General features: G+C 31.4%; 1 protein-coding gene across 3 annotated transcripts in view; it reads right to left on the bottom strand.

The window, feature by feature from the left end:
• LOC149908754 (kinesin-like protein CG14535) overlaps positions 1 to 16,080 on the bottom strand; it is a 303,719-nt gene that overhangs the window by 14,078 nt on the left and 273,561 nt on the right. For all 3 annotated transcript variants that reach the window (XM_090120333.1, XM_090120334.1, XM_090120335.1), the window contains one exon: positions 475 to 678. In XM_090120333.1, the coding sequence (XP_089976459.1) occupies positions 475 to 678 (204 nt within the window). The remainder of the gene's footprint in view (positions 1 to 474; positions 679 to 16,080) is intronic.

Consider the following 16,080-nt stretch of genomic DNA (forward strand, 5'->3'; position numbering starts at 1 on the left):
GTTGAAAATAAATTATATTTTCACACCTAAATTGTTGTGGGAATTAAAAAAAGAACGGGATTAAAAAGAGCTTTAAAAGCTGTTGTAGGAAATTTATTTCGGATTTTTTAGGTCGACTTGCCAGAGTTCTTTTAAATAGATTTAGTTGTAAGCGCTTTAGAATTTTCATCGGGCTCAATCTGGAGATTACTATTAAAAATATGTACACTTTAAAAGGTATAAAAAACTTGTATGTATAAAAATATCACTAATATGAGTGTCCCTATATCTATAGTTGAAAATAATGGATTTAAAATCCTTCTCTACTTTCGCAAAATTAGGTGCTATTTTGTCTAAGATCTTTCGCTGTATAGCTTCGAATCTTTCCCGTTTCTTACCAATAACTTTACATCTAAAGATATACATTTAAATAAATATTATAATAAAAAAACATACATTCCACTTTGCAATTTAATTATTCTTTCATGAACTTACCTGTGAATCATCCTGGGAAAATATAGCATCAAAAGCGAACATCTTCGGTGCTGCGACCCCCACCTTCCGGTCTTCAGGGGCCGTGCTGGGTGGTGCTGTTTCACAGAGCGTCACCTGCTTCTTGCGTTTGTCCAGGGAGAATGTCTGGGTCCCGCTCGTGAAGGGACCTTCGCCGGTTGCACCCACGCGGAGCATTACTTTCACCTGTAACAAATGGTTAGTTAAAATATGTATCATTAAAACTAATACATAGGCCTTATTTATATAATTCTAATAAGAGATGAAAGAGAACTTGAAAATAATATACGCTCTAGTGTTGTTAATCACATGGATAATCATTGATAATGACAAAAGTTCTACTTCATTGGTTTTTCATAGGTTTTTACGTAGGCTCATTTCAGTACTAACAATATGTATTAAATGTTTATTATGCTACTCACTACCTATGTGTCATATTATTATTAAAATTTAATTAGTTAAATAACAATAAAAATATATATAGACTAAGACAGTGTTTTATTTTACTAAAAATATCCTTTCGTTTATTTTCTTTCTCTACAAAAATGTCTAATCCAATCAAGATTTGACACAGATGTGTCATTGTAACATTTAGAAGTTCCGACGAACTTCCCCTACTTATAATTAAAATAGTTGAGCAGTTAGCTCAAGTGATTAGCGACATAATTCACGTGTAAATCACTCAGATAGTAATTACATCGGAATTAATTGCACATGTCTTGTTATGAGGTTTATGGAGCGTATTGTTTCTACATACTAATGTACGGTAATCTTGAGTGATTTAGATTTGTTTTGCTGAAAAATACATAGCTTAGTACAGTTGAAGACTTTGAATTAGTTGAAATATGTATAAATAGAAAAATATTTTTTTACTTATGTATATGGGAAAGTTGGTCTACATTTTCAGGAAAATCGAAACATTGTATGCAATTATTGAAAAAAGAATTTTTGTGACAGTTTAATCTTTAAGGCTTTGTTAATATTTATTTAAACAATTTCAATTAGTTGATTAATTTCCTTTTAATTTAAAATCTCTTTTGGCATATCTTATATTATATACTTTGTTGGTTTGATTGCTTATATACCTACATATTAATCCCTTAGTACTAAAACATATAGGAAAAAAGACGTTCATTAATTTCCCACTTCTCCATACATAACCCAATCAAGTAATTGCTGCTGCCGTGTCTCGCATGCTAACTGAAGACGCACGTGTTCAGCTTCGTGATAGAGATATTACCAAATCATTAGTACTGCGAATTGTATTTAATGGATTACTCGTTAATATATTTATGGCTAACTAGATGAGAAGATCCTTCAGGATTACAGACATGAATGCTTCAGGAAATAATTAATCGTTTAGGTGGAAGATTTTTAGAAAAGATAGAGTCTATAAGCTTAAGAGCTTTTCGAAAATGGTAATCTATCTCTATAATTATTGCTTTAGCTATTTGGAAGTTATTTACTTGTCAGAAAGTTTACAAATAGGAATGCTTATTTTCGTAATCCTTGGTTTATTCGTAAGGTCAGAATAAAACCTAGAATAGAAGGGATAAGGTTTATGGGCGATGAATAAAAATTATTGTAGGAAATAGAATATATTTTAATGATACAATCAAAGTTCACTTCGAAAAGTAAACTAAATCCACCTAAAACTATCCGTTAATTTTAGAGTGACAGGTTGACATTCGCGTCGTGGCCATCTTTCAAAAACATTTCCTAAATGTCAAATGTCACCTGTCAAGTGTCATTGCTACATCAAATTGTGACATAAAAGCAATTAAAAAAACTCAAAAACACTTCTGCTACGTTCTGCCCTAGATATAATATTGAATTGAATTATTTCTCTAATTATAGATTCTTACAATACTAATGTTTAATTTATTCTTAAAGTAATATATCATGCAATGACTATGAATGGTCATTTACTCTATAATTTATTTGATTATTTGAAATTACAATGAGAAACATAACAGCATGAAAAACAAACCAAAACATATAACATAATGTTGGTAAGAGTTTTGTAAGAGTTGAGCTTTAATGTACCTAGCCATTTCAATTTCCTACAATATAAACAAGCTATCAAATAAACATACTTGTTATCGTTAGAAATAAGGTAATATACTATTTGATGATTATATATATACTATTTGAAATGATGTTTTCTGTGTGTGCAACCTTACGTCTGATTAGTTATTGACATTGCAGCGACGTGCAATTTGCATAGCTTGTAAACCATGATATATATATATACGTAGGTGTATAAAATAGATTTTAACTTGATTTTACGTATACAGTGCGGCGTATCTTTCGGTTCGTGGTTCAGTTCGAAAGTGCCTATTTCTGCTCTAAGTTTCATCAAAATTGGTTCAGGCATTTGAAGGGTTAATTCCTAACAGATAGACATAATTTAGTTTTTAACACAGATAATACAATACAATACTACTTATATAATACTAGAGGTCCGCCCCGGCTTCGCCCGTGGTACATATTTCGTAATAAAAGGTAGCCTATGTCCTTTCTCGGGTATCAAAATATCTCCATACCAAATTTCATGCATATTGGTTCAGTAGTTAAGGCGTGATTGAGTAACAGACAGACAGACAGAGTTACTTTCGCATTATTTTATAATATTAGTATGGATTACTTAAAAAGGATTTAATACAATCATGCCTACTGCATTTTAGATTGCTAGTATTGCCCTGTCTTAAGCATTAATTTCAAAATATAAAGCAGGTTCTAACAACAGTGTTATCACGAAAAGTGGCTTTCCGAATTGTAATTCACTATATGACATGCTGAGCCCCTAAGCTCCCCTGACGGATGCTGGAGCGCCGCTATCTGCAGGACGGCAGCGTCACCGGTCGACTGGACGTAATTTACTATGCAATATGGTATTTGGTATATGTATTTAAGTATTTAACGTGTGTGTTTTAATGTTATTTTGTTGGATACTCTGTGGTAAGTGGAAATGCAGAGTTTTGCTTCAAGGGATTGAGTGTTGTCACTAGGGAAAAGGGAATGTTTTGTTTTTACGATTAAAATGATTGGAATTTCGTTATGTAGATAGTTGTAATCACAGGACAGGACAAAAGTCAGTATTTGTCGTGAAAACGAAACATAAAGGTCTGAAGAAGATAATGGAATAATCTATATTAATTATGTAAATTATGGGAATTATAAATATGTAATAAAAAGACAGATTAAATTAATTATGTGTTTTATTGAAGCAACAATGATTTTCACATAGATAATGTTAAATTATTATTAGCCTTTTCGGGGAAAACACAGTTCTCTACATCAAGCATACACCAAAATCTATTTATCTTAAAACACCATTATCGCATGCGACATTTATATAATATTCCCGACATAATGACAAACAGTCTTTCAGAAAAAACAAATCTCGTTGTCAACAAGTGAAATAGCTTCGTTATATCCGCCATTTTCCTGCTCACAAATACATGGTAGCCATTTTTTGTGCCATCAAAATTAACCATATTTGGAGTTTTCACAAGCTTGCGTAAAAGCCTCTACAATGCTGTTAAATGTTGTGACTGAAACAATTCGATTTGAATTTTAATGTGAAAAGATGACAGGTTTTATATTAAACAGTTTACAGTTCATATAAGTGGTTTGGATAATGTACATACTATACTTGGCAACAAAGCTTTGTATATTGTAAAAGAGTTTTCACTTATTATATAGCTTTAAGTTGTAGTGTGTTTCGTTTAATACACATTTTATCAAATTACAGTTAAGTATTCAAATATGCCCAGTCAATAATGTTAAGACATCGAGTATTATGTTTTATGTATGTATTATGTATAATACAAGGGCTTTTAAAAAATTACACAGTTTACAAAGGAATTTGATTAAAACATTTAAAATAACATATTACATTCATTAAACGTAAATAATATAAAGTTGAATTTTCCACATATAAATGCATTACAGTTTAATTATCTATATCCTATATACGTATAATATGCTTAACCTCCTGAGACCCAGGATTTTTTTTTCTTTCTTTTTTAATAAAAATTAGCTGTATCTGTTCTAATGCAATTATAGATATTCAAAAAAATGGTAAAAAAAATCTTTCGTGGAAAACTTGGATTTTCTTTATGTCATGTATATATTACAGGGGGTCCCAGTTCCAAGTGAAATAAGTTTATGAAAATGAAGAAAAACTACATATTTTTTTAGTTATTATATATTTTTAAACTTGAATCTAAATATTTATTATTCTATCCATTGTTCTGTGTCTATTTTTTGTACCTTGGTTCAAAAATAGGTATTTTTAAGGGTGAGAAACGACCAATTCAACTATTTTGCACCGGCGCGCGGTGTATTTATATTGTCACGTCCACCCCTAGGTCTTATTTCTAATCCATCCTCTCGGTCAGCCTCCTCTTATGCTTGGTCCACGTCATGTGCGTCCCCGAGATGGTCTTCCAACTACTGAAGATGACATACATAGTGACGATTCTGTTCTGAAATGACTCCTACTCATTGGATGAATGGAAGAAGAATCATTTTCTGCTATTTGGGCGGCTTCATCAGTATCATTTGGGGGATTATCTTCATCTCAAACATTTATTTATTCAATTAGACTTCTTGTAAAAGCAATTTTGAATCGTCACAACAGTATTAACATTTACCACCGATTCGGAAAACAGTATCTATGGAGAAGAACCGGCAAGAAACTCCATAGGTCCATCATACAGGTCAATATTTGACTCATCCAGGTGTTGGTAGATCTCAGTATCTTATAATCCTTGAAAATTATAATAAAATCTGTAACATAAACTAAATAATGTCATATAGGTAATACATGGGGCCCTTGTAACCAATACCAATTTGGCAAGAATTGAGACCAAATGTCTTACCAGTATGACATAAAAGAAAACATTCTTATTTTTCACAAGTTTTAGATTTATCTTACAAAATAACTATTGCTGTTCCTGAAATAATATCTATTATCATTAGATATACAAAGATATACTGCAATATACGAATGGTTCCACTAGAAATTTAAGATTACTGACCACGTGTTTGCCGTCGCACAGCCACCGTCAACTTCTAAATGAGAATACTTCAAATCACTGTCACTTATAAAACCAAAAACCGATTAGTATAGTGGATGACATACCACTACATCGATTTGAGGTATTATTCCCGCATATACGCAAAAGATGGCGTTGAAATATTTTTTTATTGTTTATGTAATATATATATGACCGCAGGCTCCAGGAGGTTAAATCTTTAAAAATACACAACGGATTTTGATGCGGTATTTTAATAGATTCAGTGATTTTCGAGGAAGTTTTTAGTAATTAGGTTTTAGACATAACAAACAAAGCCGCGGGTAGAAAGCTAGTAATAACATAAAAGCTGATTATGAAATGAACTCCATTCCGCAAACACCAAGAAGTATGAAACTTTAAACAGTTCATTGATACTTTCAGGATCTGAGTTGAAAGCGCTCATGCATAAAATTAGAGGCAGGTAATGAGACGAGGTTCACATTATAAGGGGGATCCGTTTCAGTGATCATAGTATGAGTGTGAATCACAGTGGAGACGAAAGGTTTGTTTTCTTAATATTTAGGTTACCTATAGGAAGAAAAAATACACAACTTGATAAGTAAAAAAATGTATGAAAAGACATAGAATATATCACGCTCGGATTTTATATCCTCATATTCACGAATCAATTTTATTTGAGCTAATTCCGTACTCCTTTAAATTTGAACTCTCAATAAGTAACAATCAAATCAAATGTCTACAAATAAACGTTATTATCATCACTGATAATCTTCTTTACATATAAAAATGAATCGCAAAATGTGTTGGTAAACGCATAACTCGAGAACGGCTGAACCGATTTCGATAATTCTTTTTTTATTATATTCCTTGAAGTACGAGGATGGTTTTTATGTAGAGAAAACGTAAATATGTACCACGGGCGAAGCCGGGGCGGACTGCTAGTGTATAATAACAATTTAAAGTTCAAAAGATTGTTAACGTTACGTTCCTTAACGTTTTCATTACGCTACTATAATGAATGTTTGTACGTATATGTATAGAATATAGCCCGTCTCATCAAGATCCAGGTCTTGTGAGATATTACCGCTGAGGTACGCTATCACTAGCAAAATATTAATCAATAGTTTGACTCAGCACGTGTAACCTGTCCCTGTCTGAAATAAGAGGAAACTCTATTTATAGATTTATATAATTTGCTATAACATAGAAGTAAGTTATATTCTTTAATGTATATTAGTTTCGCTTGTGTCTTGTTAAGTAGTAACATTTTATGAATGATCACAATTTGTAATTAAATAATTATTTCCCATCTCTGACTTTCTACATTTACGAAGTTTTCATTGTGGTCACATCCATAATTTATTCTTACCCTTTTTACAAACATTCATAATCTACAAATAAAACAAATTTGTTTTCAATGATAAATTTTTAATATAACTTAGCAAAAAATACATAAATTTTATCCGTACTATGTTGTATACATTTATGAAATCCACGCACCTCATATATTTTCCAAAATCACGTCATCCTGCAAACCAGGTTAATAAAATCAGTCAAATGCCTGCAAACGCCTGCTATCTTTGTGCCGATATTTTATGCCGACCTTACATTCTTTACGACCGGCCCGAACAAATTTGACATCACATTGACACTTTATCGACACGCACTTGGCCGTGTTTATGTAAATGCAAACGCTGATTTTCATGTGTTTCCATATCTTGTAATTTGGTTGTGGAAAATGAGCTATGTGTTCTTTCTTTCTTTCTTTCTTTCTTTAAATGGGATGTACTTTCAAAGCCAATGAACAAGAAGCTTTTTAAGTTGGACGATTTATTACGATAACGAAAAATTATACAGATTTTGGTTTCTTTTAATTTTAGTAAAATTGATTAATTAATATTCCATCAAATGCAAAAAATAACTGTAGTTTTTAAATAATATGTATTAATATTTTTATCAGATTTTAATGAAATATTGAATTTCAATAATAAACGAATCAACACAGTATTTTAACCGCGAGTAAGATCGTGGTGATTTACTACATACTCCAATTACATAAATCAGTTTACATTGTAACATTGCGAAATCTATTGTTAATGCAAAATAATTCCGTGTAGAAGCAACTTTATTGTGAAATATCTAAAAGTAGTTCAAGCCGCGATAACATCCTTTCAATCCACAGAGGACGTTGTATGTTTAACAAAAGAATATATTAAGAGCAGTGGCGGGAAATTCTAACTTTTTTACGAACGATTGTTCGGGAATATTCTATTTATTCTGTGTTTATTGTTATAGATTATATAGAATGGGCATTGAAATAGTTTCACAATGGTCTTACAACATTTTTTGAATGGAACGGAAGGTAATTATTAGGAAAGTGTTCAATTATTTATTAAATGTTATTTTACTTTTATTTTTTTCCGTAAACTGTTATTTACATTTAATTATTAATAAATTTAATAATAAATTTAATTATATCAAAATTAATTTGTTATTAATTTAAGGACGAGCAAATGCAGTAAAATGTGAAAAGCAAAGAAAGAATAAGCTGAAAATATTCAATACATTTTTTGCAACATTTTTACATTTGCAAGAACTTCATTGTACATACAATAACTTCGACTTAATTAATTAAAACTTAATCAAGAACAACATATAAATACGTGACAACATGTATCTAACATGAAAATATTACCCAAGTATTTTTATCTCCCCTCAAGTGAACTAATAATGATGAACATACACCATTAAAGTGTATTAATGATAGTTCCAAAAGTGAAACATCTATTAAATGAAGGAGTAAATCTTGGGAAGGTTTTGCAATGAGTTATGTAAATCTTTATAAGCGGTTACGTGTGATATTGTATGCGACACTTTAGCTTCTGTCTTTGAATTAGTTGAAATGGATGTGACTTTTTTTTCGATTATTATCGGCCAGAACGAGGTAAAGCTTAGTATTTATGTTCAGTACGTTGTTATATTCTTATAAATAGATACCGTTTAGTGGATATTATAGTTTAGTTGATATTTCAGTATTCTGGTGTAAGTACCTACATTTTCTTTCAAAATTATTTCTGATTAATTCACTCTATCATTGTTGTAGAGCTTTTTTATGTAATTTTGTTTAAAACTGTAATAGAGTTATAAAATAAATACGTTTATGTTTAAAAAAGCTAAACAATAAATAATAAAAAACATAGAAGAATTGTTGAATAATTAAAAACAAGAAAATTGTTATAAGTAGTTATTGGAAATCTAGACGAGAACTATAATCAATAAATGTACTCCGTTTTAATGTAAGCAAAATCGGTAGCACATCCAGTACAATAGATGCATTGTCACGGAATTTCTTTGAAGATGCTATCTCAGTAAGTATAAATTTAGGGAGGGCGCACCGTGGGGCGCCCCAGGTGAAAATTATCAAAGGGGAGGACCAGATTTAAACCAAACATCGGTTTAGAGTTATAGCTTCGCGCCGTCTGTATATAAATGGGTGGTTATCTTCCATAGACTATAAAATATTATGAGTTCTGTGTCGCTTCTAGCGCGCGGTGTTTTATGGTCCGTGTAATTTTGGAGTTTATTAAGATTTCTATTTATGGGATCACGCGGTTTAAGATTTTAAATAACTACCGGTTTTATTATCGCTCTGTATATTTTATGAAATTTTATGTATTGTTAGATTATAAAAATTTTGATTTTTAAAGAAATTCGTTTAAGTAAAATTAAAAATGAATAACCTGCCCATATATCTTAATAAATGACTTCTACAATATATAAATAAATGTAACATCTATGTGTCCTAATAATTAAATTAAATCTACATCCTACATTTACACACGATATCTCAATAGTTTCTTTTTACCTTGTAGGTTATTATTCTTTCTATTCAAATATTTTAACTTAGTTTTAATTACTTTATTACTTATTGGTGTAAATATGTTAAATATTGTGGCAACACTTACGTAACTTACTAACGTTGGGGCTGCCATACTAAAAGCAGTGTTCTCTTTTGAGTGCTTGCTGTGATATAATACGATGGCAATATCAGAAAATGCTTAAGCTTTCAAGCAAGTAAGTTTGTATTTATAGTTTGGTCTATACTCTATGTAAATAGAAATATGTAGTTGAATGGTTTGTTACTATTAAGGTTTTAATAAAAGTCTATCGCAATTCGTTTAATAAATAGGTTTTTATTCGATTTAATTAAAAAATCCTTCCTTAATAATTAAGTTAACAATATTTATTCTTCGAAAGCGAAAACAAAACATAACTTTTCTTCAATGCAAATAAAACCAAAAATTTCCTGAAAGGGTTGAACTCAATTAAAATAACGGACAATTGTGAATTAAATCAGAAAGACAATCTTGGTGCAGCCCTTAGGGGGTAGAGAATTGATAGTAGCCGTAAATCTGGGTCGCCAGGTTTTTGAGGCCCCAATAAAGGGCCTCTAATAACGTTACAAGAATGTTTATTTGTTTTTATCGCATTGCAATGTAATCGGGAAAGACGCTTCGATGTAGTTTTGTATCATTATACTTAGGTACCTACTTGTTTGTATATCTAAGAGAAAGCCTTTATTGAGGTAGTCAGTAATTGCAGTAATGTCAGCGGAGTTGACAAAAACCTTTCATTATAATTTATATTTGATTGTATTTGAGGTAGTCAGTAATTATTGCAGTACCTAATGTCAGCGGAGTTGACAAAAACCTTTCATTATAGTTTACATTTTATTGTATTTTAGTTTCAGTTTAAGGTGTTATTAATACCAGCCATTATTTTTTAATTTATGCGAAAAAATGGGCACTATAGCAGCTCTGCAAAATAGTTATAAATCCACACACCATTTTCGAGTGAAATTTTAATACTTTTAGCCCCAAAGTCGTAAAGTTCGTCCCTGTTGAAGGCTAGATAACCGCAAACGGTCTCATAAAGTCGAGAAAAATAAAAGCCGCTCCATTAAATAATCCTACCTTTATGGAAGGCTTCATCTTGTGAAGTACTTTTATGGTGAATTCAAAAAATTTCATTGAACTCAAGTTTTAATACTTATACTTGTAGCAATTTATGAATTAGGTGTGATTTTGGTAGTGTTGATGTGAATTGTAGAGTTTGTACTATTTTTGCGTAGAGTCACATTAATATTATATTGTGGTTGTGATTTTTTCAAAATTAAAAATCTTAAGATAGATAGTTGTTATAAATAGGTAGCTATTAATATGCATATCATTAAATTTAATATGATGGAAAACGATCTGGAACTAATCATCGTCTCATTTCATCTAGTTAAGTTAATAACGTATTTTTATAACAAGATCCCAACGTAATATTATTGAAGCTAAAAATAAACTTATTTATAATTAAATACTGCGAGGTTTCCCAGCAGTAAAGTTTGAGCACTAAGAAGGCTCAGACGAGTCTTGGTACTAGGATCTTTCAAATAACTGTGGCTTAGGGCGTGTGCTCACTGCTGATACGTGAAATTAGTAATTAAAAATTGTAAAGAAAATATAGCAGTAAAACTTGTGTAACGTAGCTTCAGTTTCTTCATAATATGATATATATTATGTATGTAAGTATGGATGTTTTTTGAACCAATAGACTTCCACTTCTCCTATCGACGTTTTTTTCTTTTCAATCTACCTAACTCTTGCATTTGTCCGTGAATTCACTTCAATAAATAAAATGTATGAAATGTAATGACAATGGTTTGGAATTATTCATATTGTTTCATTAAGTTTAAACACTGTTTTGGTGGTAATATTATATGAAAATTTCAGGTTTTTGCATTACAATTTTAGTGGCAGTGTATCCAGAGCCTACGCGGCGTTAATATTCAACGGGAAAACTTGTAATTTAAATCACTAAGTCTAGCGACTTGTCGACTTTAGTGAACTTAGTGCAAATTGGATTAGCGTTGCGTGTGCACCGACCGAAGCATTTCGCATCAATCGATGCAATGCGTCCTGGGTTACCATGACGTTTTATAGCAGTATTATTTCCAGTGTGAAAAAATGACAGCGCTATATAGGTCACCTAGCACTATCACATTCCCACTCTGGAGATAACACTGCTTTATGTCATCATGGTAATTTCTTAGTTAAATGGCAATTTTAGGAGTCTTCTATTACTTTCTAGAACCTTTAATTTTAGCAGTAAGAGGAGCATTAGTGACAGACTTTTGGTAAGCATTTTTAACCATGTCGTTCATCAAACAAATAATATATTCGTGGTTAAAATCCTGCTAAATGCAAATGCCGTTAACCAATTATAAATTAAGCTTATCTGAAGACATCAAATTAGTATTTTTCGAAATTTTTTAGGAGAAAATGAAATGCTTATAAACTCTTACTAAACATGTGATTCATTCCAATAAGACTTTCTTTCTCGTCTGTATTCAATTGCCGCTTCATACAAAGAGATAGTACACATAAAAAGTCTTATCCCATAAACAGTCATAATATGAAACCTTGACCTCGACTTACACTATTTTACTTCCGTATATCTCTGAAAATATGAGCTTATTCAGAGCTTTTCATATTGTACTTAACCTTTTAACTATTATCTTGTGTTTGTAAGAACATATTAAATATTTTATTTAATCATAATTCATGCGTTAGTCACAAACACACATACAAGACATAGAAAACAGTAATGACGTTAAAAAATATAGAGTTATTTTATGCGAATAATTTGAAAAGTTGGGAATTTCACCAGAAGATCGTAGTACATAATATAATATACCTACATGTTATGAAAATCATGGTTCATATACTTCCTCATAGTTCCACATGAGTCAATTTATTCGTGCTTCCAAAACCGTGACTCCCGCGAATGTCGTACATTATGTACCATGAAGGAAAACGCCTAGTATGTCCGGATGCGACATGGCATATGTAGGCGCGTCACGTTTGAGCAAAATCGATTGGTGAATCTTGAAGAAATATGCCAGTTTTGTAGCTTTTTGCGTGACTTCGCTTGTACTTCGTTAAATAACTATTTCAATTGAATGCTAGAAGCGATAAAGCAGAATAACACATGGCAATTTCCAAGGTTATAGTCGATTATTCATCAAATTAGACAGGCATTAGAAAAATGATTATGGCATTGATTAAAGACCCTCTTGCACGATGTTCAGAGTACCTTTGCTGAGTTTTTATTAAAGGAAGTAAAAAAATATACAAATAAAAATAGTATCATAATTATTACACTTAATATGCTTGTAAAGTTATATCTTTTTACTTTTCAAGTACTGTTAGCTGAATTTTATAACGAAGCAGAATTTACAATTTGAACGAAATATTGCACTCATTTTAATGATTTTTAACCAAATACTAAGTCTGTTTGAAGGTTTGTTAGAATTAAAAGCGAAAACGGCAAAATATTTAATCAGAGGGACGGCGCCTCATTAGGAGAGTGGTGCTCGAGTGTGGAGACACCTTAGCAACGAATCATTAGTATATCTTGATGTTTTATTGAGGAATTTTTATATTTCATTTAATGTTTTTTTTATTATGTGCCAGGTTTGTAGGAAAATACGTTGTTGCTTTTAAAGATAACTAGTGGTCCGCCCCGGCTTCGCCCGTGGTACTTACATATTTAGTATCCTATGTCCTTCTCCTGGCTCTAAACCTCCCTGCCAATTTTCAGCTAAATCGGTTCAGCCGTTGTTGAGTTATAAGTGGAGTAACTAACACGACTTTCTTTTATATATATAGATTTTATATGACTTTGTGGTGATATTATTATAATTATTATAAAAGATGACAACTTTATCATCATTGCAAGCTGTGTGTGTAGGATTATCAGCATTATTATCAGAAATATGATTAGTACTAGTTTCGAAGCCTGTAAAATGTAGTGATTGATTATTTTTCGACCTTTTCGTCAAGAATTTAAAGAGGAACCTTTAAGATTTTTTTGGCTGAGACATCATTTTCCCATGTTGATTTATGAAAATTTGTGTCACATAAAACGCATCCAAACCCAAGCCAGATTTATTTTATTTACATTGAAAAGTAAAGTATTGCGAAACAGTCGAACTTTGGAAAAGTCGCTGTTACCTAACTGTATCGTGACTCAGCACAAAGCGGGAACACTTCTTGTGCCACAAATTAAACAAGTTGGAATCCGAAGTGACTCCGAAAAGTTAATAATTAGTTAAACGATTCCAATGTGTCATTGCGTGAATAGCGAGTTTTGTTGCGTTTTTGCTTGCCCTTGCTTTGATTAATAACCGGAAAAAATATTGGGAAACAATATCGGGAATCTAATTTTAAATGCAAATTTTTATTTGTTTGATTGACGTTACTGAATTGATTGTTTTTGGATTGAGAGAAGATAAAAAAAAAATTGTTGATATAGCTTGAACATGAGCTTGTAATTAGTTGAACCAATATAAAATGTATGATCGAATATACTTTTTTGGAAACTAGATTTACCTGTTCCATCATCAAAATGCATGTAATTAGAGTTGTTTTATAGTTTTTTATTTCTAGAAAATTTTTTTCTCTGTTAACATTGCATATAGTAGGTCAAATTAATTTATAACAAACTAACAAAATAACCGTCTTACCTACAACTCCTTATAATTTGGAAAGAACAGGCGGTGCGTGGAAAGTTGATAAAAATACGTGCTCTGGGTGTCGAGTAGGGAAGTTTGGGGCCAGTTGGAAAACGTCTGAAAACTTGCAAGAAGTTTCGAGAAAATTTCATGGTGCCAAGGATCCTGAGGTGGTCGTTTGTAACTCGCTTCTAATTCGGTAATGAGTAATGTAACAAGTTTTGAGTGGCCATGGAGCTCCAATATAGCTATATTTCGATATTTTTGGGGAGGATTTTGTAATGTCGTATTATAAATGTGGCGTATCTACGATGATATGTGTATGTCAATATGTAATGTAATATAGTAATTTAATCTTATTATCTATTCTGCGATTTTTGTATGACTAAGAAGCAAATTTAGCTGATGATAATATGGTTGATATTATATACGGAAACACTTAAAAAAAGTTTCGTATATACATATAAACTTTGACGATTCACTTGACTGGTCCTTATAAAATCTTAAGACAAGTTGAGATCATAAAAGAAGACATAAAATAATTTAATCAACGGCACTCAACTATAAACAAAACGCCATAATATAAAGCGGTGAACACAAGCGCGATTTACGGCGCGACTAAAAACTTGTATCGTTAATAAGTTTTGTCGTATGTCGTCGCAATTTGCTGCCATCGCTGATGTTACGAGCGGATAAGTTGTACGCATGTACAGTTGAGAGGAGAAGCAAGATTAAAATAAATTGGGAAAAAATATTTTTTTATAAACATTTTCTCCTTGAATCCTGATCTCATAGTCTATTAAAGTGATATTTATCCAGTGTAAAATCAATTATTTAAACAAGCAATCAAAATATTAACACGAAGCTTCGACTTTAAATTCATAGCATAAAGTAAACACTTCTTTCTGCATTACGGAGAAACCTAAATAAAAGTTCATAATACACTATACACGAACTCAATAAAGATAATACATGCACTGACACACAGTTATATTTCAAACACAACACAAACATTTTAATTGCTAACTTTCTAACTTTCAGCACTTTAGTACTATCATTAACTTTAAAGGATCAATTACATAAATATCCACGTTTAATCGGCTAAATGAATTACGTGACTAAGTATACTAACGCATGCAACGTGATACACAGAGGGACAGAACAAATGTCACTATCGCTATCATTACTGAGTGACCAATGGGGCGTGCAACAAAGAAATTGTTCCAATTGTGGCCGAACAACATGAGTTCTCTGGCTGGGACGTGTTTAATATTCTAGAAGTTAATGTCGTTAGCGAAGACGCGAAATTTATGCGCCAGTGTGGAGTTATCTTTGGTTAATTGCTATGAGTGAGTTCATTTGTGATGCTCATATTTAGTTAGACCATATTGAACATAGGATACAGTTGATGATGGTTTACATAGGTCGTAAACAAAAATAACAACTACATTTTTAGGATATTACTAAACATGAATTAAAATCTGTTATAATTATGCCTGTAGACATAATATTATCTCTTTCTTCTTTATGTTTAGATGATTTTGCGTTAAAACTCACTATAAAACACAATGAAATATTTTTCAATATACATACTATTATATAACTAGAAACATGTGTAATGCCAGCCATTTTGCAGGATATTATACTGCGTAAGCGTAATTATGTAAGAAAGCACATTACAAGTAGGACAAGATTCATAATAATAAGAAAACAATCTCAGCGCTAATTAGTTTTTAAATCGTAATAAGAACGTAAGTAGAACGCATTTACATTACAAACAACGCAAGCTATTAGCAACATAAATACAGTGGCGGACATGAAAACTCCATAACTATGCTTTATTTAAATTTATTGTGCTACACTTTAATATACTTGCGTATTCTGTCGGGACGGTGAACTTTGCGGGCAGAGTTCACACTTCTAGCTAGTAATAATGTGCGCGAATACAATTTGGTGCGCTGCTGAATTGTTTGACCT

The sequence above is a fragment of the Colias eurytheme genome, chromosome 4 (genome assembly GCF_061535395.1).
Source record: "Colias eurytheme isolate Ceu_HAF_F1 chromosome 4, ilColEury1 Martin Lab GWU primary, whole genome shotgun sequence".
NCBI classification, from domain to species: domain Eukaryota; kingdom Metazoa; phylum Arthropoda; class Insecta; order Lepidoptera; family Pieridae; genus Colias; species Colias eurytheme.